General features: G+C 46.6%; 1 protein-coding gene across 3 annotated transcripts; it reads right to left on the reverse strand.

The window, feature by feature from the left end:
• Positions 1-26,962, reverse strand: LOC111145991 (PMS1 homolog 2, mismatch repair system component). Of its 3 annotated transcripts, none has more exons than XM_022501346.1 (15): positions 26,874-26,962; positions 24,872-25,011; positions 23,942-24,028; positions 23,654-23,756; positions 22,544-22,727; positions 19,828-19,995; positions 19,141-19,238; positions 17,951-18,050; positions 16,275-16,359; positions 14,399-14,554; positions 10,839-11,664; positions 5,735-5,902; positions 3,059-3,159; positions 2,685-2,854; positions 1-264 (listed from the first exon to the last, which is right to left on the reverse strand). In XM_022501346.1, exons 1-15 carry the CDS (start codon positions 26,894-26,896, stop codon positions 121-123), a joined length of 2,553 nt encoding a protein of 850 aa, XP_022357054.1. In that variant the 5' UTR covers positions 26,897-26,962; the 3' UTR covers positions 1-120. The 3 variants fall into 3 exon arrangements, with proteins under 3 accessions (XP_022357054.1, XP_022357056.1, XP_022357057.1); XM_022501348.1 differs by lacking the exon at positions 26,874-26,962 and adding an exon at positions 26,307-26,340 and having other exon boundaries at positions 24,872-25,006; XM_022501349.1 differs by having other exon boundaries at positions 205-338.
• Positions 26,963-27,027: the final 65 nt, after the last annotated feature.

A 27,027-nucleotide genomic window follows, 5' to 3' on the forward strand; every position in this document is an offset into this window, starting at 1 on the left:
TTTTTTTTTTTTTTTAAGAGTAGGTTCGTTTGCAAACAAAAAATGGCTAGTTAAAACTCTGCATTTAGAAACATAAAAATCTGCAATAAAATGTATAGTTCTATAAAATGGGAAGCGTTGTCAGCTTTGAGAAAGGACATCCAGGTTGGCAATGTGTCTCATGGTTGGCCTTCCATGGGGACAGTTCCAGGGGTGGTCCATCTCGCCCATGTGGGTAATGAGTTTCTTCATCTCACTTGTGCTAAGGGCAGTTCCAATCATCACCTGAAGAGGAGACACAGCGATTTAAAGTTGTACTGGTTTTGGTTAGAATAGCGACTCTTCAGTAGCATTTTCCTCTGAAACAAAGATGGACAAGATTACAACTCAAAAACAGTGTTCCCGGAGAAATCCTCCTCCAAGGAACCCTACCTACCCTCTACCATCTCAGGCCCCCCCACCTTTTTGGGAAATCCAGCTCCTCCCACATAGCCGCACACCTGGACCAGAGACGCTGACCACACCTGCCCCGGATCCAGCCAGTCCCCACCACCGCCTCCGTCCCACTGCCCTGACCGGTCACCTCCCTGCGGCCCCCTTCCGGCCAGTCTCCACTCAGCAGCCAGCAATTTCTTTTATGTTTTTTAAAAATGTTTTTTAAAGATTTTACTTATTTGAGAGCAAGACAGAGAGAGAGAAAGAGAGAGCGAGACTGAGAGTACAAACACGGGGAGCAGCAGAGGAGAAGCAGGCTCCCTGCTGAGCAGGGAGCCCGACGTGGGGCTCCATTCCAGGACCCTGGGATCATGACCAGAGCCGAAGGTGGATGCTTAACTGACTGAGCCACCCAGGTGCCCCTATCTTAAGGGAAAAAAGGCAGGTCAGATCACATAGCGGCTCACCTTCTCAGCGCTTGCCTCTCACCTGGGTACGAGCCCACAGGCATCACCTGATTTGGCCCTCACTGGCCTTAGTGCCTGCACCTGCAAGCACGCATTCCTCCCTGTCCCCACCCCAGCAGGCCATTTCCTATGGATAGACTGTGCAAGCACCTGCCCCAGGACCCTGACACTGGCTATGCCCTCTGCCCAGGAGACTCCATCCCCAGATACTTAACATGTCTCACTGACACCCCCACTTCAGGCTTCTGTCCCTGACTCCTCTCAGGGGCACTCCCCGTCTGTCCCTCTGTGGCCCTCACCCTGCTTTTCTCCATAGCACATATCTCTATGGGACATACACATGGCAATGAGCAGGGTCCACAGCAAACACGGAGAAACTGAGCCCCTGAGAAACACGCCCGAGCCTACGCTTCCCCTTCCTTCTTCCACAAGTCACGCACCGCCCCGGAGGCACAACAGACATAGGGCTCTGCCACACTGGGGAGAAACAAGGCAAGTATCACCCAGCAGGCTGGGCCTGAGTGCCTGGAAGAGGCTGCTTCAGAGGGGAGCTCGGGGAAGCCCAAGGACAGGAGGTCAGCCGGGCAGATGAAGGAGGGCTTAAGGCGGGAGGAAAGTTAGAGCAGCCGTGGACCTGGAAGGTGGCCCGTGTGGCTGGAGCTGAGCGAGCAGACAGGGCGAAGGGTCCCTTGGGGTGCCGCAGAGCAGAGCCACAAGGCGCCTGGGCTTGCTGGGGGGCAGCAGGCCGGAGGGCAGCCTGTGGCCGCAGGGAGCTCAGAGTCACACTGACATGGGATTCTGAGAGGCCTGGCTGTTAGCACAGGCGCATGTGCGCTGCCTCCCACTCACCCCAGCATCAGGACACCAGCTCCAGGTCTTCATCAAACAAAGCTCCGTGGCTAGAAGTCAGACCGGACTCCCGGGATTGTCAGGCCCCAAGTGGGGCCCCGGACGCCATGCCGGCCCCGGTCCCGTCACTCGGGCAGCCTCGGGCTTGGGTCAACTCCCCACCCCCCAGTCTTTGCACTTCACTCCCGTTCAGAGGGCTTGTCCTCAAGGGGCTCCATGTCCCCTTCCAGGCGTCAGCTCTGATGCCCCCTCCTTAGACAGCCCTGCCCTGGTCACCACCTCGACGGCTCACCCAGGCTTCCAAGTCCACTCCCCAGCCCCCCGCTGCTCTAACTTTTCCTGAACCTATTAGTGTTGGAAGTTGCCATGATTTTTGCTTATATCGTTTCCTCCCCACTAAGCTATAAGCTCCACAAGGGCGAGGACCTCATCCTTCTTGTCATCTCTGTGTCTCCGGCACGGGGACAGGACAGGCCACACAGCCCAGGCTCAGGGACTATCTGATGAAGGGAGGGTGTCCCAGCCGCCCCAGGGGCCAGGTGATCCAGATGCACCTAATTTACTTTGACATCAGGTAGATCACCCCCCACTGCCACCACCTCTGGGACAGCCCAAGCGGCAGTGGGTGAACAGGGCACCCCATGAGGTGCCCGCTGATGGAAGGACTTACAAAGCCCCGTGCAGTAGCCTTTAGCGCCAGCAGCAGCAACGCTCCTCTGCCCACGTTACTCCCCATCCACAGACAAACCCCGGGCCTAGACAGCTCACCGCTCCAGGATGGGTGACAGCTCTAACAGGGCATGCTGCTCGTAATTACAGCTCAGAGGTCAGAGACCACACAGGTGCGTGCAGCTTTTGGAGCACGTGCGCTCACAGAAGCACGTGGCTATGTTCCAGACGACGACCCAGAGCAGTCCCGACCACTGTGCTGGCAGACGAGCGCCCTTTACTTACAGACTTCCGACAGGCTCTGGAGGCAAACATCTGTCTGACTCGGGAAGGCCGGCACATCACCCCGGGGCTGTCGCTCAGCATAAAGATCAGTTCGTCGATGTCCTGGGGTCCGAAGGTCCAGTTTTTACTCGTTGGCAAGGAAATCAATTTAGCCCTTTCAGTGACTGGAGCTAAAAGAAGAAAATTTGGAGAGGACTCCGTTATTTGAAGAGCATGTTTCCCTCCAGTGCTACCTGTGATATGGGAAGGGAGGAAAGCAGCAACATGCTTTCTGGGGGAACCGTGTCCATCTCTGATGAAATGCAAGGATCTACAGAACCTCAAAGACTGTCCCCGGCGCCGACAGGATGCGCCTCGTAGTCCTGACAACTCACCCTCTTCGTCGATGACAAAATCAAAGCCGTTCTTTCGGAATATTTCCAGGTTTTCTAGGAGAACAGCTTCATTGACAGCCGTTAAGTTGAGAGTCTGCGGTCTGAAAGAACAGAGAAAAGAGAGAGATTCAAACCCAATCTCAAAGTCAGACCTTTAGCTACAAAGCGGAAGGGAAACTAAACCAGTACGCGTGTCTCCGAATTCCTTTCAAAAAGCAATGTTTTTAAGTAGCAACACTTTCTTGAGCTACGTGCCTTTCCTGTCAGGCAACTGCCTGAGAATTCCTGTTTAATCTTTTATTACAGTTAAAATGACCACAAAAGCAGATGGCTTTCCTCAGTCATCCACCCCATCCCCACGGCCTGGGCTTCTCCGAATCCGCTCCTTAAAGATAACGGGAGAACACGAAGATGCCATCTTTCCCTCCCGTGCTACGTTACAGCATCTAAAAGCAGAATAAAGAGCATTTGTTTGCTATCCTGCCCCTTCTGTCCGAGGGGCAATCCGTCCACCAGTGCTCCTGGATTCACCGAGTACTTAGTGAGACAGATAATGGCTCGGTCTCTGCCCTCACGGAGTAAGAGACCAGTGGGGAAGAACACCATTGATCAAGCGGTCAAACAAACTATTATTACAAAGCAAGCTGCCGATCAGGAGAAAGAGACACTCGGGCCATAAGAGTACAGAGCAAGGGAGACCAACTGGGAGGCAGGGGGCAGGGAAGGTGTCTCTGAGGAAGGGGCCTCTGAGCTGAGATGAGGGGAGGGGCGGCGGCAGTTATCAGGTAATGGATGGAGGGGCGAGTGCAGGGACAAGCATTCTAGGCAGGGACAAGTCTATGCAAAGGTCCGAGGACGGACCACTGACATTCCCAGAGCCATACACAAAGACACTTTGTTCTTCTTGATGGCCATGTGAAGATTTATCAGGCCTGTCCAGGTTTTGGAAACGAAAGATGGCCACTGTGCCTTGAGAATGGAGAATGAGGAGGTGAGGGCGTAGGGAGGGCCAGACCACACAGGGCCTGGTAGAAAAGGATGGACCTATGATCTTTATCCTTGACATATGGCCCACCTAGGAACCCGAGTGGCCTGTGATTACCTGAGCCAACCTAAAATGCCATAAACGGGAGGTTATTTATCTAAGATGGCTGAAAACTAAAAGATCTCTGTGGAAAAGGTAGGAATAATCCAGTGTGATTAAGTAGCTTGGTTTTTTTTTTTTTTTTTTTTTTAGGACTTTATTTATTTAGAGAGCATGGTGGGGAGGGGCAGAGGGAGAGAATCTTCAAGCAGACTCCCTGGTGAGCCCCCAGCCCAATGCTGGGCTCGATCTTATGACCCTGAGACCACAACCCAAGCCAAAACCAACAGTCAGACGCTCAACCAACTACGCCACCCAGGTGCCCTGATAAAGTAGCTTATTTAATGTCTTTAGTGTTACTATTTAGACCTACTGAAAATAAACAGAATTCACCCATTCCATAGGAAATAGAGTACTCTGTAAACTCGGTGTATTTTTCCTGCTGAGTGACTGTTGTAGTTGAACTTTTCTTCACACCGGGATCTCCTCCTATTGGGATCTAAGTGTATTTCTCTATGTCGTTGGATTCCCCAAATAAAAATCCAGGACCTCAGGGAACCTGGGTGGCTCGGTGGGTTAAGCCTCTGCCTTCAGCTCAGGTCATGATCTCAGGGTCCTGGGATCGAGCCCCGCATCGGGCTCTCTGCTCAGCAGGGAACCTCCGTCCTGCTCTCTCTGCCTGCTTGTGACCTCTCTGTCAAATAAATAAAATCTTAAAAAAGAAAAATCCAGGACCTCTTCTTCTAACTTGGCTGAAGGCAGGTCTTCTGGTTTACCTGATACACCCTCCCATGACCCTGTAAAGTGGTCAGTGTAAAACAGGCAGTTTGGCAAAGGAGAGAGAAATACCAAATTCTGCAGTGACTTATCACTGGACCTGACCTCATCTAGCTGAGGACTGACACACAAGCAATGCCACCTTACTGAACACACGACATACCATAAATTGCCCTTCATCAAGATGATTTTCTGGCCAACCAGAAAAGGTAAAAAACTTGATACTTAACACATAACGGGGCACCTGGGTGGCTCAGTAGGTTAAGCCTCTGCCTTTGGCTCAGGTCATAATCCCAGGGTCCTGGGATCGAGCCCCGAGTCAGGCTTCCTACTCAGCCGGAGCCTGCTTCTCCTTCAGCCTCTGCCCTCCCCCATCCCCCCCCGCCCCCCCCACGTGCTCTCATTCTCTCTGAAATAAATAAATAAAATCTTTAAAAAAATTAGCTGTATGAACTTGGGAAAGTTACCTAACTGCTGTGTTTGTGCTATAGGGATGCTTGTGGCTAAAGGACAGAGACACACGCGTAAGCCCTGAGGTCTTAAACTTTAGGGCTGAAGATGACACTGAGAATTCTTTTTTTTTTTTTTTTAAAGATTTTATTTACTTATTTGACAGAGAGAGATCACAAGTAGGCAGAGAGGCAGGCAGAGAGAGAGAGAGGAAGGGAAGCAGGCTTCCTGCTGAGCAGAGAGCCCGACGCGGGGCTCGATCCCAGGACCCTGAGATCACGACCTGAGCCGAAGGCAGCGGCTTAACCCACTGAGCCACCCAGGCGCCCCGACACTGAGAATTCTGAACAGGAAAATGAACTCACGCTATGAGCCTCTGGCCCTGGAGGGCAGTGTGTTGCTGTAGCATCTCAAAGTTGTACTTCTCGTCCGTGGCGTGCTGGTCCACTATGAAGATGTCGGCGTTCAGTTTGGTGATTATAAATCCCAGGTTAAACTGACCAATGATCTCCATCTCGGCGAACATCGTTTTACTGCGTGTAGACAATGTTCATTATGAGACATTATCATTTTAAAAGATCACTTTTCATAGACTGTAATACAGAACAAACAGTACAAAAACATCAAACAAAGAAAGGCCCTAATAATTTCACTTTCTTGAGGGTGCCTGGGTGGCTCAGTCGCTTTAACAGCTGCCTTTGGCTCAGGTCATGATCCCAGGGTCTTGGGATCAAGCCCCGCATCGGGCTCTCTGCTCAGTGGAGAGCCTGCTTTTCCCCCTCCCTCTACCTGCCACTCTGCCTACTTGTGCACTCTCTCTCCGTCAAATAAATAAATAAAATCTTAAAAAATAAAAAATTTTCATTTTCTTTTTAAGATTTTATTTCTTTGAGAGAGAGAGCGAGCGAGCGAGCAAGCACACAAGCAGGGCGAGGGGCAGGAGGAGAGAAAAAGCAGACTCCCCGCTGAGCAGAGAGTCCTCAATCCCAGGAACCTGAGATCATGACCTGAGCAGAAGGCAGAGGCTTAACCCACTGAGCTCCCCAGGTGCCCCTAGTAATTCCACTTTCTAAAGAAAACATCAGCTGTTGGTTCACTCCTCCAGCTCCCCAGAGACGCTTAGTTATGACTGTTTCTTTGGCCTACCTCCTCCCAGACCTTTGTCTACACGTTGTTTTAAACAAACAAATATGGGATCCTAATTCTTCCTGCCGTTCTACTCCCATCACTTCACAATGTGTCTCAGGTACGTGCTTGGACCCTCACGTATCGAGCTCCTTCATTCTCTTTGGGGGCGCACAGGAGCTCACTGTGTGGGTGTTACCACAATTTGTCTGGCAAAGTCTCTACTAAAGGACACTTCAGCTGCTTCTATTTCAAGTAATAGGAAAAACGCTAGAACAAACGTTCACGGATGTAAATCCGCACTATCCTGGGGGTATCTCGGTGCGATGAATCCCTAGGTGCAGACATAAATTTTTCTGTATTTTGATAGACCTACAGAAGCGTGCACTCCCACCAGCAGTGCGGAAGATACCTTTTACCACCCCTGGGTGTCAGTCCTTCTGACACCTGCCAAGCCCACCAGCGGGTGGTTGGGTGGGTGGCTTCAAAGTCTGACTCCGTGAGTGACTACGGGCGTCAGGGCAGATGGGAGACACACAGCACCACTGATCTTCACAGGGAACGCGGACATCGCCATTCTCCAGCCCACACAACTCATGAGCATTGGCCCCATGGCCGCAGGACACAGAGCTGCCGCGGAAGCACGCTGGTTCACAGATGGTGCCTGGAGCAGAGACCTGAACCAGCCCCTTCTTTCTGTAAGCGCTCCCGTACCACGAGGAAGTCCTCCCACAGCACAGTGGCCGCCTGGGCGCCTGTGGGGCCTGCTCGGGTGGGTGCGTCACCAGTCAACCATGGGCGAGAGTCTAGCAGTGACGCCTCCATGCGCCATGGGTTACCAACCTCCCATTTCCTGTTGACAGGGAGAGCCGAGCACAGAGCTCAAGTCCAAGGTCAGGACCAAACCAATCCCCAAACCCTGTCAGGGTGTGTCTCCTGAGACCATTCCTGGTAATGATTCCATGTCAGAGTCCAATCAAGATACAAAAACTACACCTGTGATTTGAACAGGGAAAGTTCATAAGAAGGTACTGGAAACTAGTGTAAGGTTAGCTACTTAGCTGAGTAACACAGGAGTAACACAGGAGTAGCAAACGCAGGAAGCAGCTCCCACCTCCAGTGATGCACCCGAAGAAGGAACTGCAAGAGCACCCCTACCCTCCCCTCCGGGGCTGAGTTTTGGACCCGCCCCCCCACTGGATAAAATACGTCTGCTAAGTCTCCTGCAGCAACCCAGTGAGCAACGCTGGGTCTGCTGCTGGCGGCTGCCTTGGAGGAGGAAAAGACAAAGGCAGCCAATGAGCAAGGAGAGAAGCCAGGCTCGGGCAGTGTCTTGCAGTGTCCCTCCAGCGCCCCCTATTGACAAAGCCTGACAATGCCCCAGGAGAAAGGCTTCACGCAGTCCAGCGGCCAGGGTTGCAAAGTAGGCAAAGTACAGTGGATCTGAGCTGAGAGGCAACACACGGGGTAAGTGGCACGAAGGCCAACTCCCTGGCTCTCCAGGTAAATTCCCCACGGGAAGAACCTGAACCAGCCCGAAAACTCAGGCAATCTGTCTTTGCCGGTGTATCTCCCACCACGAACTAAAACACTGTAAAATTTTACAACTTGATATAGTTATAACTCAAAATATAAACACAAAAGCTGGTAAACACGACCACAGTACCTTCAATGACTACCTAATCTTTCACTCGGAATGTGTCTCAGGAAAAAGCCATCAGCAGAAGCATAGCTCAGAACCAAGAGCTGATCCAGCAGCCACGCACTAAAGGCCGGAAGCCAATGCTGGGCCCACCACGGATCAGGGTTCTCCAAGTGACCAACTGCACTATGTGTCAAAAATGCAGATTCCGGGGTGCCTGGGTGGCTCAGTGGGTTAAGCCGCTGCCTTCGGCTCAGGTCATGATCTCAGGGTCCTGGGATCGAGTCCCGCATCGGGAGGGAGCCTGCTTCCCTCTCTCTCTCTCTCTCTCCCTGCCTCTCTACTTGTGATCTCTCTCTGTCAAATAAATAAATAAAATCTTTAAAAAAAATGCAGATTCCTGGGCCCCATGAGATCTACTAAGCAGAACCTCCCAAGGCTGGCCACAGGTTCTGCTTTTCATACAAGCTTCCTCGGTGATTGTTATGTGTACCCAAATTCCAGAACCATGACCACAGGTGATCAGTGAGTATTTGCTGATTTAAAATCACTATTTTTAGGGGCACCTGGGTGGCTCAGTTGGTTAAGCATCTGCCTTTGGCTTGGGTCATGATATCAGGATCCTGGGATCGAGACCCATATTGGGCTCCCCTGCTGAGCAGGGAGCTTCTCCCTCTCCTCTTCTCCTTCTCCTTTTCCCCTGCTCATGCTTTCTCTCTCCCTCTCAAATGAAATCTTTTTAAATACCACTATTTTTAAAAATCACTGTTGATTTCACTGAGAAGATGAGAATCCAAAGGGAAAGTATAATCATTTTCACTTTGGGCACCTTCCAGGTCTTTCCCCAAAAAGCACGTGTTCCATGATTGTGCGTGTGCGTGAGCAAGAAGCCTGGCTCCCTGATGGGTCCCTCAGAGTTCACAGGACCCAGAAGCCACCCAAAGAAGTTCACCTCCATTAATCACACACACTTTAAAGGAACTATTTCCTGAAAACCCATCACACACTATGGATATCAAGGGAATTACATAATAGTTGCTGTTTTAGAAATGACTGTCAAGGGGCACCTGGGTGGCTCAGTGGGTTAAGCCTCTGCGTTCAGCTCAGGTCATGATCTAAGGTCCTGGGATCGAGCCCCACATTGGGCTCTCTGCATAGCGGGGAGCCTGCTTCCTCCTCTCTCTCTGCCTGCCTCTCTGCCTACTTGTGATCTCTCTCTGTGTCAAATAAATAAATAAAATCTTAAAAAAAAAAAAAAAGAAATGACTGTCAAAATGAGGCAAGCCTAGTTGTCTGGACAAAAAGTGCCACAAAATTTCAATGCGCTACGTACAAGACACAGCACGTTTCAGTACCCGCTCAGACAAAACATATACAACATTCAAAAAGGTAAAAGTTACATATTTCAAGAAAATTCCTCATTTTTAGAAGTCACAACACTGTAGGTAATTATTCTCAACAAAATGGTGGTGACCAGCATTTTCTATTAACAGCATTAACAGCTTTCTTTAAATCGAACCCCTTATTACTTAGCCTTACCCGAGGCAATCTTCTGGAAATCACAAGTTTGATAATGCATTGTAATTTCTGGTAATAAATCAGTAATAGGGGACACTTGGGTGGCTCAGTCAGTTAAATGTCTGCCTTTGGCTCAGGTCATGATCCCAGGATCCTGGGATCAAGTCCCGCACTGGGCTCCCTGCTCAGCGGAGAGCCTGCTTCTCCCTCTGTCTGCCTCTCCCCGTTTGTGTGCACGCATGTGAGTGCCCGCTCTTTCTGACAAATAAAGAAAATCTTTTCTAAAAATAATAATAAATAAATAAGATTAAAAATTTTTAAAAATAAATCAGTAACAAGAAATAGCAATTCGGGACGCCTGGGTGGCTCAGTTGGTTGGACAACTGCCTTCGGCTCAGGTCATGATCCTGGAGTCCCGGGATCGAGTCCCGCATCGGACTCCCGGCTCCACGGGGAGTCTGCTTCTCTCTCTGACCTTCTCCTCGCTCATGCTCTCTCTCATGGTCCACCTCCAAAAAAAAAAAAAAAACTTTAAAAAAAAAAAAAAAAAAAAAGAAATCGCAATGTCTCCGAAAAGCACCAGGAATTCAGTTGCTGTGAACAGGAAATCTTCACCAAGAGGAAGGAGGTCTGGGTCAAGGAGGCACTGATTACTATGGGCTGATGGAAAGGATGTGCTAAGAGATTCTAAGGAAACAATTCTTGAAAGGTTTCATGGAGAAAGAGCTCTTTAAAGAAAATTAAATTGCTGCACATGAGAGGCAATGAAAAGAAGGTGGTGAATGGAAAAAGCAGCACCAAGGACCCATCTGTGAAGCTAATTAATGACCAATCTGTGCAGTGGAGATGGACTCCGAAATCAGAATCTTCGAGAAGGAGCACTGAGAAGGCAGAGAGAAAGGGGGCTGGGAGAGGAAGAGGGAGGAGCTTGGGCAGGTGTGACATGGGGATGTGCCAGGTCTGTGGTGCGGGGGAGGACTCCAGGTATGTCTGTCTGTCCAACAGCCAGAGGACCAGACCCTCGCACCGAGGCGGGGCCATATCTGTACCCTAAGCCAGGAGAGGAGAGGCGGGCGAAGCAGAAGACAACCAGGGGAGCAAAAGCAGAGCCTGGAAGTATCCGCCTTGTCCCCTCACTGCAGCTCGCAGACACGAGCACAAATGCTCCCAAGGAAGAACTTTACCTTATCTCCTTTCTCAGCTCATCCTCTGCGGCCTGGTTTTCTCCGGGGCAAATCTTGGCCCTGAACTTTCTACACTTCTGTGCTGCTTCTCTCCGCTGTTCTTCCTGCTGTAACTGCTTTATTCGATGAGCTAAAGAGCGCATAGAAAAGGCCAGGGGCACGATTTTCTTGTGGATTTTAACCGCCACGTCAACCTGAACCGCTGACGAGGTCTGAGTCTTCACTGGCCCTTGGAGAGCTTCAGAACCGGAAGGGATTCCGTCTTTCTTAAAACGCTTTGTGTATGAGGAGGACAGGTCGGCGGGCCCAGACAAGACTCTACGTGTCCGATCACCATCCTCTTGGTCGAGATGGCCTTTGGGGTCTGCAGAGTGATAGTCAGTCACAGGGGACTCCCTGCTGGTGTGACGGCCTGTTTCTGGGGCGCCAAGCCCTTCCTCCTGGTCGGCTGGCAGGCAGCTGTGCCCAGGGTCCTGCTCCATGTCCCCTCTGTCCCTGCGGTCACAGGGGCCCTTATCTGAACACATCACCTCCTCCTGGGGTTTGCATGAGTCTGTGCCAGGGATGGGCCTCTGGGCGCAGGGCGGGTCCGAAGCTTCAGGAAGCCGTTCCTGTCTCTTCTGTCTTGGGGACATCCGCCGCAGTTCAGGGCTCTTCGGGCCCTGAGGCCTGCTCTCCATTGTGTGTCGAAGAGAGAAGGTCTCTCTCAGTCTGGAAATGGTCACTGCCCTTTTCTCTTCTCCTCCGGTTCTTAACGAAGCGGCACCATCCTGCTTTTCTGGCTGATGCTTGTCCGTTTCTGCCAAGTGCGTTTTTATTAAGTGACCTGAGTAGTTACGAACAGAGAAGAGAATCAGGGGCAGCATGGAAATGGGATCAGATGGTGTTTCCATTTGAACAGGCCCTTCAGAAAAGCAGGGATCCAAATGGCCGATCAAACACACTCCCCAATCGGGTGCCTGGGTGGCTCAGTGGGTTAAAGCTTCTGCCTTCGGCTCAGGTCATGATCCCAGGGTCCTGGGATCAAGCCCTGCATCCGGCTCTCTGCTCGGCAGGGAGCCTGCTTCCTCCTCTCTCTCTCTGCCTGCCTTTGCCTACTTGTGATCTCTGTCTGTCAAATAAATAAATAAAATCTTTTAAAAAGAACAAACAAAACAAACACACTCCTGAATCTAAGGGAGCCAGCCCCGCTGTCCCCGTCAGAAATGGTGCCCACACCGGCCGAAGCCAAAGACGGGGGTGTTCTGGGTCCTTTGAGTCATGACAGCCCAATCCTGGAAACGACCCAGCTAGCCACAAAGGAACCGTGGTGTGTAATTACAAGGGAATGCTGCACAGCAAAGACAGGGAACGCATCGGGTGCCCCACGCAACGTGGGTGAGTCTCATGAGATATCGAAAGAAGGCAACAAATCGCAAAAAAGTCGAGTACTAGGTGGCTTCAAATTAAAAGCTGGTAAAACAGGGACGCATGGGTGGCTCAGTTGGTTGGGCAGCTGCCTTCGGCTCAGGTCATGGTCCCGGCATCCTGGGAGCGAGTCCCACATCGGGCTCCTTGTTATGTAGGGAGCCTGCTTCTCCCTCTGCCTCTGCCTGCCGCTTTGTCTGCCTGTGCTCGCTCTCTCTCTCTCCCTTTCTGACAAATAAATAAATAAAATCTTTAAAAAAAAAAAAAAAGCAGGTAAAACGAATCTGTGGTGTCTGAAGTCAGGAAAATGGTCAGCACTGGGGGGGGGGTGCAGAGCAAGAAAAGGGGTACCAGGGTGGTTTAGGGGTACCATTTCTTTTTTCTTTTTTTTTTTAAAGATTTTATTTATTTGACAGAGAGAGAGATCACAAGTAGGCAGAGAGGCAGGCAGAGAGAGAGGAGGATGCAGGCTCCCCGCTGAGCAGAGAGCCTGATGCGGGCCTCAATCCCAGGACCCTGGGATCATGACCTGAGCTGAAGGCAGAGGCTTTAACCCACTGAGCCACCCAGGCGCCCTAGGGGTACCATTTCTTGACCTCAGGGCTCACACATTTATGCGTGTCTCTGTATTCAGCCAAATGGCTGAAAAAGGACATTGGTTCAATCGTGCCTCAGGATGCTCTGATATTCTAGCAGATTCTCTTTACAGGGAAGACCCTGGCAGAGTGTCTGTGAGCAGGCTCAGAGATGCCACCTTGGCCCGTTCCACAAAGATGCATATACAACTGGCCATCGTCCGCCCCCCTCCACGCACACCGAGGGCAAGCAGGGCGGACGGGGCTCCAGCGTCCAAATCAAAGCTCCGCCACTTGACCGTCCAAGTTTCTGTGCTCCTGCCCCACCCCAGCCCTCGGGAGAGATCCCAGGTTATCAAAATGAGAGCCTGCCCGCTGTCTTCCAGATCACCCTCTCCCACACCTGGGGTGTTAGGGAATGGAGGACAGAGCTGCTCTGTATCCCTGTCCCTCCCCTAAGCCCCTGACTTACAGCAACTCCTTTATCTTCCATGTTCAAAGCCTCATCCCCAAACCATTTCCTCTCACTGGGAGCCATACTCATCTGTCACCTTAGCTTTCCACCAAACCCTAGTTTCAGCCCCCTCCACGGCTCTGGTCTTCCCCCAATTCGAAGGATACAATGTGGGGCACCCACGACCTCCAGCTCTGCGCACGCGGACACGGAGACTGGAGCAGGCTGGCCTGCAGAAGACAGGATGCCCCCCACGGAGCAGATGTGGCCATCAGGGGAGGTCATGGCCCACTCTTCCCTCCGCCAAGGAGGGCAGCTGGGGCTCAACTCTGGTCCCCCTCCCGGATGTCCTGGCTGCATGGGGTTTGGATAAAAAAGAATCAAACAGATGGCTGATCGCGTATGACCAGGCAGTAAGATAATAGTCATGCCTGTTACTATTACAGACGTTGGGTGAGCTTTGTGGCAACACTCATTCCAACGTGGCACTCAGTGAAGAAGGCACGGGGTGACATGAGGGAAAATGGCAGAGTGAGGGCCCCAGACACTCCCCACTCCAACGAAGAAATGAGAAAATGGGCAAAAGTGGTCAGTATAGGCTTTTTCGGAACTCTGGAAATGAACAAAAGGCTTGCCCTGCACACTAATGTTTATTAAAGAGAAATGGTATAGTCCTGGCGAGCCCGCATCATCCCTGGGTCGGCCTCACGTGCCGCCATTTCTCTTATCCATCAGATTTCCTCACGTCTGCGGCTCACACTGTCAAGTGTGATGCCTCCTCTAAAAGAGGAGATTGTTGGGGTGCCTGGGTGGCTCAGTGGGTTGGGACTCTGCTAAGGCCCAGGCCATGATCTCAGGGTCCTGGGATCAAGCCCTGCATCGGGCTCTCTGCTCAGCGGGGAGCCTGCTTCCCCCCCTCTCTCTCTGCCTGCCTCTCTGCCTGCCTGTGATCTCTGTCGTCAAATAAATAAATTAAATCTTTAAAAAATAATAAATTAAAAAAAATAAAAGAGGAGATTGTGTTCCGTGTCAAAAAAAAAACTATTCCTCTGAAAACAAATAAGGATAAGTACCTCAATAGCTGTGAGTTTTACAAGTTGTCCATACACCCGCATTTCTCTCACCTTCCACATCCAATAATGGCTGCTGAGAGACACTGAGTTTGTTGACGTCGCTGTCAAACATTCCTACCAAAGACGCCTTTAAAACTGCCAACAGAAGCTTCTCTTCTTGCAGTAAAATTTGCCTTTTATCTGGAGTGACGTTGATATCAACACATTCTAAGGCAAAAAAAAAAGAAAAAAGATATTTCTTTTGTTTAAAATCACCTTTAACAGGAATTTTTCCAATCTACAATTTTTTTCACTTGCACTTAACAAAATTACTTTTTTTTTTTTAAGATTTTATCTATTTGAGAGAGAGAGAGAATGAGTGGAGGAAGGGGCAGAGGGAGAGGGAGAAGCAGACGCCCCACTAAGCAGGGAGCCTGACACAAGACTCGATCCCAGGACCCTAGGATCACGACCTGAGCTGAAGGCAGATGCTTACCCAACTAAGCCACCCAGGCGTCTCATTAAAAACATTGCAATGTGCAGATTAACATTCATAAACCATAAAATTAATTCTTTCAAATAAACAAGAAAAGGATGAACCATTTATTAAATGGATGGAATATGCAAGTATTCAAATGGGTAATTTGCAAAAAAAAAAAAAAAAGGCAAATAAACACATGAAAACATACTATAGAAGCTATAAGCTAAATGAGGTCCTTCCATCTCCCACTGAGATTGGTTTAAAAATGATACTACCCAGTACACCTCTGGTAGCTATGTGAATTAATACAGCACAGTCATGGACACAGTAATTCTAGCTCTAGAAATGTATCTTTTTTTCTTTTTTAAAGATTGTATTTATTTATTTGACAGAGAAAGAGATCACAAGTAGGCAGAGAAGCAGGCAGCGGGTGGGGGGGGCAGACTCCCCGCTGAGCAGAGAGCCCAATGCAGGGCTCCATCCTAGGGCCCTGAGATCATGACCTGAGCCGAAGGCAGAGGCTTAACCAACTGAGCCACCCAGGAGCCCCTCTAGAAATGTATCTTAAGGAAATTATCAAACTCACAGATAATAATTACAAGGATAGTATTTAAATTTCTAAAAACTGAAGACAACTTAAATAAGGCTAAAAATTTTAAAGTTTAAGATACTAGACACCTTGGTGGTTCAGTCAGTTAAGAGTACTGACTCCTGGATTCTGCCTAGGTCACAGTCTCAGGGTCATGGGATCGAGCCCCGTGTCGGGCTCTATGCTCAGCAGGGAGTCTTCTTAGAATTCTCTCCTTCTGCCCCTATCCCCTGCTTGTGCACATACATGCGCGCTCTCCCTCTTTCAAATAAATGTATCTTTAACAAAAAGTTTAAGATACAATGGAATAGAATGAACGCAGCTACTAATAACATGTTTCTGAATAATTTTTAATGACATGGAAAAAGGAAAACATTCATGTCTAAAAATAAAGAGCTTGATACAAACTTACTCAAAATTATTTTCTCCCTGCAAAGGATAGGAGCAGATGTATATGTCATTACCTATTTTTTTTAAGTTGTGCCCCATATCTCTAAGTGTTTAGAAAATAATACTAAAAAAAAAAAAAAAATTAGGTAACAATAAACCAGAATTTTCCCAATCGGAAGAAAAATATGCATCATTTTTAAAATCAGGGAGAACACTTAGCTTGCCTTCTCCCTTGGGTGCCAGGAAAAAGTCACATTTGTCTGATAATACAAGTAACCCTGTCTCAAGCAGAATCAGGAAAATCTATAAAAAAATAAGTCTATAACATTAAAGGTCTGTACGTAAGAAAAGAAAAGAAAGAAAGAAAAATACATTGTCAGTAACTATTGCTACAAAAGTCTCTTTCCGGTCGTATCAGGGCTTTATGATTTCATTTCATTCCTTTCGGGGTAAGTCACCAATGTGACAGAGAGCTCAGTGGAACTTACCTGAATCAACAGAAATGTTAAGAACGACAAATGGATACTGATGTCGATTATACATGTGATAGACCTCGTTCACAAGCCTGGAGACCTACACACAAAACAAAGATTAAAAAAGAACATCTGTTCCCCAACATGCTGTCCTAACTAGAGGGATGTATTTTAACAGCTTTATTGAAGCACAGGGGGCCTCCAATAAACTACACATATTCAAAGTACACAGTTTGATAAGCTTACAGTCAAGGTCAGTAAGATTATAATCAAGACCATCAGTACAGCCATTGCCCAGAAAAGTCTCCTCGTGCTCCTCAAAGGGATATTTTTAATTATCAACCCCTAAACCTGAATCTTTTTCCAATCCAAACATGCTTTTGAAGAAATATCAGAAGATAGAGATGCAGCCTATTTATTTATCTATTGGTTACGGTATTTTAACTCTGGTGTCATTAAAATGCTGTAGGTGCAATTTAAATGCTCATAGGGGCGCCTGGGTGGCTCAGTCATTAAGCATCTGCCTTTGGCTCAGTTCATGATCCCAGGGTCCTGGGATCGAGCCCTGCATTGGGCTCCCTACTTAGCGAGAAGCCTGCTTCTCCCTCTCCCACTCTCCCTGTTTGTGTTCCCTCTCTCGTTGTGTCTCTCTCTTTCAAATAAATAAAATCTTAAAAAATAAATGCTCATTAAACACAGGTTAATGTACACAGAAATGCATTTATATGACTTTATAATGGGATTATTAAATAGGGTCAAACTATAAAATCGCACCATCTACAATCCAGTGGAAAATGCACAGGTCAAACCACTAAAGATGCAAAATCAAAACTGAACCACTAAAACCCATGTAACCCTATCAGAATGACCAGCTTCAGTGTGAGGCAGAAGGTATCAGGGCCCTTATTTTCCTGGAAAAGAGACAGAAGAGGAGAAAACACGAAGCATATGCTCGTGTGTCAGTCTTGACTAAAAAGTCCACACCTGGGGTGCCTGGGTGGCTCAGTGGGTTAAGGCCTCTGCCTTTCGGCTCAGGTCATGACCCCAGGGTCCTGGGATCGAGTTCCGCACCAGGCTCTCTGTTCAGCAGGGAGCCTGCTTCCTCCTCTCTCTGCCTGTCTCTCTGCCTACCTGTGATCTCTGTCTGCCAAATAAATAAATAAAATCTTAAAAAAAAAAAAAAAAAGTCCACACCTGGGGTGCCTGGGTGGCTCAGTGGATTAACCTGCTGCCTTTGGCTCAGATCATGATCCCAGGGTTCTGGGATCGAGTCCCGCATCAGGCTCTCTGCTCAACAGGGAGCCTGCTTCCTCCTCTCTCTGCCTGCCTCTCTGCCTACTTGTGATCTCTGTCTGTCAAATAAATAAATAAAATCTTAAAAAAAAAAAAGTCCACATGACAGTCAATGTTCTTAGATGTTTACTTTCTACAAATATGGTAACTTCTATAGTAATAAATATGTGGGTTATCGATTGGTAAGTGTACACACATATAAAAATGCATAAATGAAACAGCCATATAGTACATTTCTTTAAACGGCTGAATAAGATAGTTTAAAGCCATGTTTCTGAGTCAAAGTCCTCAGTTTCATGTAAATTTCCTGTGTGTCAGGAGACCTTTCTTAGATGATAAATAAAAGTGAAAGTTAAAGACAAAAGAAAGAGCAAACACAAAAAAAAATCTTTAAATACCTTTGCTGGGTCACAAGGCCGCCCATTGATGAAGAAAAACTGTCTGTCTGTTGAACTTCTTCCAACACCATGAGCACAATAAGAGATGAAGCCTGAGATGCTGTTCAGTGTTCATACAGTAAGGGCAGGATTCCAGAATGAAAGGGTTAGTAACACATCAGAGGGCACGTTCTTACAGTAAAAACAAAATAAAAATAGAATACCTGGTGACGTGCTAAGTATTAACATTTCAGTTAATGTGTATCTGTGTTCCATTCTGATAAATCATTAAAAGAACACAAACCTTCTGGAATGTTCTACAGCTCCTGTAGTCAACAAATTCACCACAGGCAATGCAGTGGGTTCAAAATGTAATTGCTTCAGCTCTCCTCTCATACTTGACCTATTAAATTCTTGGCCTCATGCAAGGAGTGAATTCCACCTCAGACTCTCATTCTGGAACCTTCCAAATGACCCCCGGGGCTATCCAGGGAGTCCAACTACTTGTATTCATTATTTCTGCCTATATTCCCTGCCCTTTAAAACTATGCTCTCCATCAGCAAACTCCTGTCTACTAAGGTGTTGTGAAAGTGCTCACTCTCCTTGTGAACTACCTCAAGGATATGCGCACTTCCATAAGAACAATATGTTTGCATAAGGAAATGAGTCCTGGGAAGCCTGGGTGGCTCAGTGGGTTAAAGCCTCTGCCTTCTGCTCGGGTCATGATCTCAGGGTCCTGGGATCAAGCCCCCACATCGGACTCTCTGCTCAGCAGGGAGCCTGCTTCCCCCTCTCTCTCTCTCTCTCTCTGCCTGCCTCTCTGCCTACTTGTGATCTCTGTCAAATAAATAAATAATCTAAAAAAAAAAAAAAAAGGCAAAATAAATTTTAATATTTAAAAAAAAGAAACAGGGGTGCCTGGGTAGCTCAGTGGGTTAAGCCTCTGCCTTCAGCTAGGGTCATGATCCCGGGGTCCTGGGATCGAGCCCCGCATCTGGCTCTTTGCTCGGCGGGGAGCCTGCTTCCCCCTCTCTCTCTCTCTGTCTGCCTCTCTGCCTGCTTGTGATCTCTGTCAAATAAATAAATAATCTTAAAAACAAATAAATAAATAATAAAAATTTTAAAAAAGAAACAGTGATTTTTCTTTAAAAATGAAAGCTCCAGAGAAAACGTTTGATCGCACTTTTCCCCCCTGCAGCCATCTACTCACTGAAAGAGGGTGCGGAGGGCGTCAGCTTGGCTCAGCCCGAACTCTTCACAAACGGAGTCACTAGGGGGTAGCTGAACAAAGGGAATGAGGCTTTGCAGCTAAAAGAAAGCAAGTCACAGTTAATTCCTAACAAAAATAGGAGGAACCCAACTTCAGAAAGGAAGATACAGAATGAGGGCTTTGTGTGTTTTCTTTCCCTGGACAGGCCATTCACATTAAGAGCACAAAGAGTTTCGACTGCTGCTTCTGGCAGTAAGAATAAATGTGATTTTTTTAATTAGAAAGATGAACCGCTTGGGCTCATCCTTGTCCATAATGAATACATTGCCCATAACATATTTGTTTCAGATGGAGAGTAATAGGAGGGTTTTCTTCTCTGGAAGAATAAAGTAAAACAATCTATCAGGCCTCAACATTCATTTCTGTGATAAGTACCTAATACAAAAATCAATCATTGGGGGCGCCCGGCGGGGTCAGTCCGTGGAGCGTGCGCGACTCTCGATCTCGATCTCGGGGTTGTTAAGTTCGAGCCCCACGCCGGGTGTAGAGCTTACTTAGAAATAAAAATCTTTAAAAAAGGAAAAGTTGATTACTGGATTTTATTTTTTATTCTTTGGAAAGGACAATGGAAAGCTGCCCTAACTACGGGAGCAACAGAATGTTTCTTAAATAATTGGTCACCACTACCTGTTTCTGCCCAAACACCGAGGCAATATTTTCCTTTATGCTGCAGCTCCCACTGGTGCAGACCACCGACTGCCGCCTCCCGTGTCCCACCTGATTGCTGTAACTGATGCGGACGCCCGCCGAAATGATACAGTACGCGTGCAAGACCTGGACCATTTTGGCGTACTCCTGGGTGAAAAAATGCAAATGCCAGACTCCGCGTTACTTTAATCCTACAAGAATTCTATGATTCAAGTTAATACATGCATCTGCCTCTGTACGTGGTGTAAAAGAGAATTCACCAGCTTCAGTTCCTAGCCACACTTCTCTTGTGCCCACAGCGTCCATGCCCACTGCTGTAAATTTATTTTTATTTTTATTTACTTTGTTTTTATTCTTAGAGAGAAAGAAGGCGTGAGTGGGGAGGGATGAGGGGGAGGAGCACAGGGGGAGACAGAGAATCTCAGGCAGACTCCCTGCTGAGCACGGAGCCTGACACCAGGGCTCCATCCCACAACCCTGAGGTCATGACCTGAGCCAAAATCAAGAGTCAGATGCTCAACTGACGAGCCACCCAAGGGCCCCCACGCCTGCTGCTATAAAAATCCAAAAGTGCATTCCCTTCGACCCCGTAATCCTTTCTCTAGCAATTTATTCTTATAGAAAGACGGGCACAATCAAAGATATATGACAAAAATGTTCACTGGAACAATCCTAACTGTGAAAAATTAACCTAAACAACCATCAACAAGGAGCTAATTACGGGACATCCATATCATGGCAAAATGATAAAGAATAAAGTAATGAGTCATCCAAAAAGGTACCTACAATATGTAATATGATCCTAATTTTTAAGAAAAAAAAAATCAAAACATACACATAAAGGTTCTGTACATCTGTATACATGTTTGGACATACACCAAACTCTGGGAGATCAGATGAGACAACATCAACTTTCTACTACCTACAACTCTTTATTACTTAAATGTTTCATATTCTGTATTGCTTTATTTCCTTATACTAATTAATTAATTCATCTCAATTTTTTTTTTCAAGATTTATAAAGACGCGAAACTAAAAGGAGTCTGGAGAGACATACAACAGTCTGTCAACAGTGGTCATCTCTGACAAGGATGAGTTCTTTATTCCTATAATTTCTGAAGCACCGATTTTCTTACGATGAGATACAAAAAAAGTTTTTTCTATATAAAAAATTTTTTTTGGTAAAGATCTTATTTACTTATTTGACAGAGATCACAAGCAGGCAGAGAGGCAGGCAGAGAGAGGAGGAAGCAGGCTCCCCACTGAGCAGAGAGCCCGATGTGGGACTCGATCCCAGGACCCTGGAATCATGACCTGAGCCAAAGGCAGAGGCTTTAATCCACTGAGCCACCCAGGCGCCCCAAAAATGTTTTATTTTTAAATAAAGAAAGGGACGCCTGGGTGGCTCAGTAGGTTAAGCACCTGCCTTCAGCTCAGGTCATAATCTCAGGTTCCTGGGATTGAGCCCTGCACTGGGCTCCTTGCTCAGCAGGGCGCCTACTTCTCCCTCTGCCTGCTCTCTCTCTCTTTCTGACAAATACATTAAAAAATCTTCAATAAATAAATAAGAAAAATGTTTAAATTTTGCCTGTAGCAAATATATATTTTTGTGAAATGTCACAGTTCAACCAGTACAAACTGCTTTACGAGAACGTTTTTAGCTGCCTATATTTATATAACTTTTTGATTATGAAAAAATGTACATACAAAACAGAAAAGCACAAGAAGACAGCAAAAAGCACACATGATCGCACATCCCAGGATAACCACTGGTGACAATCACTCATCTTCACTTCCAGCCTTCTTTCTACGCATTTTAGGACAGTCGCTTTGTTTTTATAAAACTGTAATCATCTGAAGTATAATTACGTATACATACATTTATACACAGTTTTTAACTGCTTTTTTAAAAAATACTTTATTCATCAGAGAGAGAAAAAGAATACCAGCAGGGGGAGCAGCAGGCAGACGGAGAAGCAGGCTCCCCACTGAGCAGGGAACCTGATGTGGGACTCGACCCCAGCTGAAGGCAGACGCTTCACTGAATGAACCACCCAGGCGCCCCTATAACTTCTTTCTTAAACACAATTATATAACATTTAGTTACTTCATTTTCATTCAAATACATAAAAGTTGTAATAATTCATTTCTTAGGAAACCAAGAAAAATAATCTTATTAAGACCACAGATGGGGGCACCTGGGTGGCTCAGTTAGTTGGGCATCCAACTCTTGATTTCGGCTCACACTGTGACCTCAGGGTTGAGAGATCGAGCTCCACAACGGGCTCCGCACTCAGCATAGAGTCTACCTGAGATTCTCTCTCTCCCCCTCCTTCTGCCCTGTCCCCTCTGCTCCTGTAAAATGCTCTTTCTCTCTAAATAAAATATTTAATAAAAACAAACAAAACTATAGTTAAAATTTAAAAATTTTACTTCTTAAAGAACTCATTCCCATGTTAGAACACTTAATAAATATGCCTTGGTGATTTCTTTTTCTTTTTTTTTTTTTTTTTCCAAGAAAAAAAAAGTGGGGTGGGGGGTAAATCAACCTAAAGTACAGGCTTTCGTGGGAAAAGGCAAACCAAGCACTTTACAGAAAAATTCAGGGAAGAGAATTCACCAAAGGGTTAACTTTAGTTTCGTGCATGTTATGCCACCGAGGCTCTGGGAAGCTAGGGTTCTGGACTGACGGTACCTTTTTAATATTCCTTTGAAACTCCTTATGACGTACAGGAAGCGTGTGAAACAGCTGCTGCACACTGACAGTCGTCCCTCTGGGGCGTGGGTGGTGGGTTTTCTGGACGATCTTCCCATTGTGATCAAACACCAGTCGAGTCCCAACCTTCGCGGATGTGTGGCAGGTAGAAATAGTCACATCACTGTGAGAGAGAGCAGGCGCCACGGGGTCAGAAACTCACAGGGGCTGCGAATCACATGCTCATTTTTCTGACTTTCGTCCTCTAAAACCCCTCCAGAAAAAATGTGGAATCCTCTGAGACCATCCAAGAAAGTTTCCATGAGTGAGGGGTCATCGTAGCATCTAAGGCTTCGTACCTAGCAGACAGTGAGACACAGAGTTCTGTAAATGCTCTGTTTTGATCAAAGCTTTGATATTTGTTTTTTGATTAAACTGCAAAATAAAAGATCTCAGAGTTTACCTATTAATGAATAAAGATGTATTTCTCAGTTTTAGTCCTACTGTTCTAACAACTTTTAACAAGGATCAAAAAAATATTATAGTTCCAATGTATAAATAACAATTCATATAAATTTAGAATCTGTTATACATAATTAAGAACTTTGGTTAAATTTTTTTCCTAGGGGCGCTTGGATGGCTTAGTCGTGAAGGGTCTGCCTTCGGCTCAGGTCATGATCCCGGGGTCCTGGGACTGAGCCCTCATTGGGCTCTCTGCTCAGCAGGAAGCCTGCTTCTCCCTCTCCCACTCCCCCTCCTTGTGTTCCCTCTCTCCCTCTCTCTAGCAAATAAATAAAATCTTTAAAAAAAATTTTTTTCCTGAACGTTTAAATAAACCAAAACCAACACGTCTACAACTTACAGTCTCTGTGCTATTTTGACACTGAGAAGGGCAACAATTTTCTTTACAAAAGTATTTACTTCATTTCGTTGCTTACATTTCGGAAGTATAACCACTTAGATGGACAGTAAAATAAAACAGAATGTGGAAGTTAGAAGTTGAGGCATTCAGGATAGAAAAGAATAAGCAATGATTCTAATCCATACATTTTCATTTTCAGAGAGAACTTTTATAAGGAGTCAAGTTAGTAGACAAAAATATTCCATCACCTCAGTGCACAAAGTGAGCTCAGGGCTTCTCCCCGAAAGCCGAAAGTTTCAACCTGAGTTAGGTCAGCAAAGTCTTGAATCTTAGAAGTGTGATGTTTCAGAGCTGAAAGAGAGGTACACAGTAAGACCCAAGACGTCTCAAGTGATAAACCACTGACTATGCACAACACCTGCTAACGTAACTGGTTTCTAAAAGTCATTTTTGTGTTTCCGAAGACAGTGTGACTCAAAGTTGTTGAACCATTTTGCCCAAATATTTTAAAACAGGATGAGAAAAATTCAACTTACTTAAGCCTTCAAAGTTGTTCTCTTCTACCCCGCATCCATTGTCTGAAACTTCAATGAGCGCCACCCCATAGTCTTTAAGCCTAAGATCTGAAAAGTTAACATACTCATTTCTCAAAGAACTCATCCATCAAAAGCCTTTATAGTGACGTGATTTATAACTTACCTAACACAAAGGTGAGTCATAACTATACTCATTTAAATGTACTATTGTCATTTGGTATATTCCATTTTTTTAAAGGCCCTCTTGGCAAATTATTAACCCAGATAAAATAGTTTCATTTTCTTCCTTTCCTTCCTACCTTTCTTTCAAAAGGATAATTTTAACATAGTCATTAAAGAGAAGAGGCACTGGAATCTGACTTCCCAGAATCATATGATCCCAGCTGTGGAATCTCAAAAGCAGTAAATTCCTGTGCCTTCATTTTCTTATTTGTAAAACAGGTAAAATTACAATAATAGTAACTCTTATCTCATAAGGTTGTTCTGCATCTTAAAAAAAGCCATGTGGCACATTAGTAAGAACACAATAAAAGGTAACTGCTTTTGTGACTACTACTATCTACCTAAGTATGAGGCACCTAAGAGATGCTCAATTAAAGTTTAAGAAATAAAAATTCTGGGGCGCCTGAGTGGCACAGTGGGTTAAAGCCTCTGCCTTCAGCTCGGGTCATGATCCCAGGCTCCTGGGATTGAGTCCCGCATCGGACTCTCTGCTCAGCAGGGAGCCTGCTTCCTCCTCTCTCTCTGCCTGCCTCTCTGCCTACTTGTGATCTCTGTCTGTCAAATACATAAATAAAATCTTTAAAAAAATAAAATTAAATAAAATTTGAGTCTACCAACATTTGATAGTCTTATTACGATCACAAGTGTTTCTTGAATAAAAGAGTAAAAACTGATGGTTCCCTGTGGCTAAGACTCTCCCGAACTTACCAATAGTAGTGGCTCCAGCATCCACGCTATTTTCAACCAACTCCTTCACAGCAGTACTTAAACTCAGTACTACTTGTCCAGAACAAATCTGATGGACTGACTTCCGATCGATAGGTTTGATGGCCTTAGCAAGTTCTGTGCTAAAAACACACGTTATGAGAACCAAAGTGAGGATGCACTTATGTATTTTCATCTTGGTTTTAAATCCAGGAAATGATTCACCTCTACTAATAGCTAATGCATGTAACATGTCCATTTATTATATTAACATATCCATTGATTACATTCACAAATATACCTGTTGTCCTACAATTCTTACACTTTCATCAAAAAAGATCTTCTGAATAGATACTTCCAATGCAATGGATATTTAGAAATTTACTTATGCTGGGATCTACATGGAGGAAACACAAGTACCCCTCCACCAATGGGTCAATAATCTTCGGCGACAATGGGTTCTTCTTCTGAAAAGTGAAAGCAACACTTCTCCCACCAGTGGAAAACCCAACAGCACGTTGGGAAATACACAGTGTTTATGTGAAAACCAAAACCATCTTAGAAACTGGGTACCTGTTGTATAACTATTTCCATTGGGGCCTTTGAATCTCCCCTCCAAGTCCAGCCTGACAGCTGCTGCTTTAGCAAAAACCCGCAACGTTCTTGCTGTACCTACCTTAAGAGTTTCACAACCAATCTGTTTCTACTCTCTCCCTATTCCAACCCACCCTCCATGCTACCCGTTACTTAAGAAATCACAAATCTGGACAAATAACTTCTTTGCCTAAAAAAATCTACTAGTATAGGGGTGCCCGGCTGGATCACTTGGAGGACATGGGACTCTTGATCTTGGGGTCCTGGGTTAGAGCCCCATACTGGGTGCAGAGATTACTTTCAAAATAAATAAATAAACTTTAGGGGGTAAAAAAATCTACTAGCATCCCATTGTCTGTTATATGAAAATCTAGTCCTATGAAAAACTGGACCCAAATCTACTTTTCTCTCGTTCTCTTCAATCCTCCATTCACCAATTCCCCTATATTTTAGTTATAACAAACCTTCCTGAATATCACAAGCTCTTTTAGACACTTCTCCTTGTCCACACAGGTCTGTCTAGAGCATTCCCCTCTTCCTCCTCTGCCTGGCAAACTCCTGCTCATCCCAAGAACACATTCCTTATGTTCATTAGTTTAGCAATTTTTTTGTAAGAGGCTTAATTGACAATGTGGTAGAACCCAGGAGCCTCCCTGCGAGAGAAATCTTTGGGTAGTCTCCACAACTGCTACCACACAGCAGACCCTCAATAAACCCTTGTAAAACAAGCAACAAACATCTTTACTCTTCGTTCTACCTTGCAAGAAACTTCTCTCAGATTTCTCTTAAATGCGGAAACTGCAGATGACAACACAAAATGGAAAGAAGTGTCTCTGACACTTACTTATTCGGCAACACACCATAGGTCACAAGTCCACTTCTGATATTTATTTTGAGGACGGGGGATGAAATATTTAAACAGGGACAGCGAATTTGTAAGACTAGCCGGGACACTCGCCCCTCCGAACTGGGTTACTAGCCAGCAATGATATATTCAAGGAGATGCCAAACTTCTGCATTTTTGAAACCTGTGCGGCTATGCAAATTAGCATGTGCCTTGAAGCCTCCCCAAATAATTTCAATTTAAAACAAACGAAAAAAAAGAGATAGAGGAACCAGGTAGAAAAGGAGTGAGTTCAGTTTCCTGGGATGTCGTGCTCCCGCTGCCAGTCCCCAGACACGTCCAGGCGTCTAGGCAGAAACTGCCTGGGAGCCGGCCGGATTTCCCCGCCGACCCCGACCGCAAAGCGCCCTCGAAAGAGCTGCGGGTCCGGGGAGCGCCGAGGAGCCCGCTCCGGGGCCTCCGCGGGGTCCCCCAGCGCCGCGGTCTCCTTCCCTCCCTTCCAGGGGTCTGGAACGACGTGGGCATCGGGGATGGCGACCGCGAGGGGACACCGCACGCATCGCTCACCTCTGCCCTTCCGCTAGCTCCATCGATCCAGAACCCGACCCGCCTCCCGGACTCGAGACAGTTCCCGCTGCAGCTCCCACGGAGGCTCCGCCTCCCTGCCGCCCATTGGCTGCTTCCGACACCGTGCCCCGCCCCTTCCGGATGGGGCCTCCGT

This window comes from Enhydra lutris, unplaced genomic scaffold, assembly GCF_002288905.1.
Source record: "Enhydra lutris kenyoni isolate GAN:26980312 unplaced genomic scaffold, ASM228890v2 scaffoldscaffold13, whole genome shotgun sequence".
Classification (NCBI taxonomy): domain Eukaryota; kingdom Metazoa; phylum Chordata; class Mammalia; order Carnivora; family Mustelidae; genus Enhydra; species Enhydra lutris.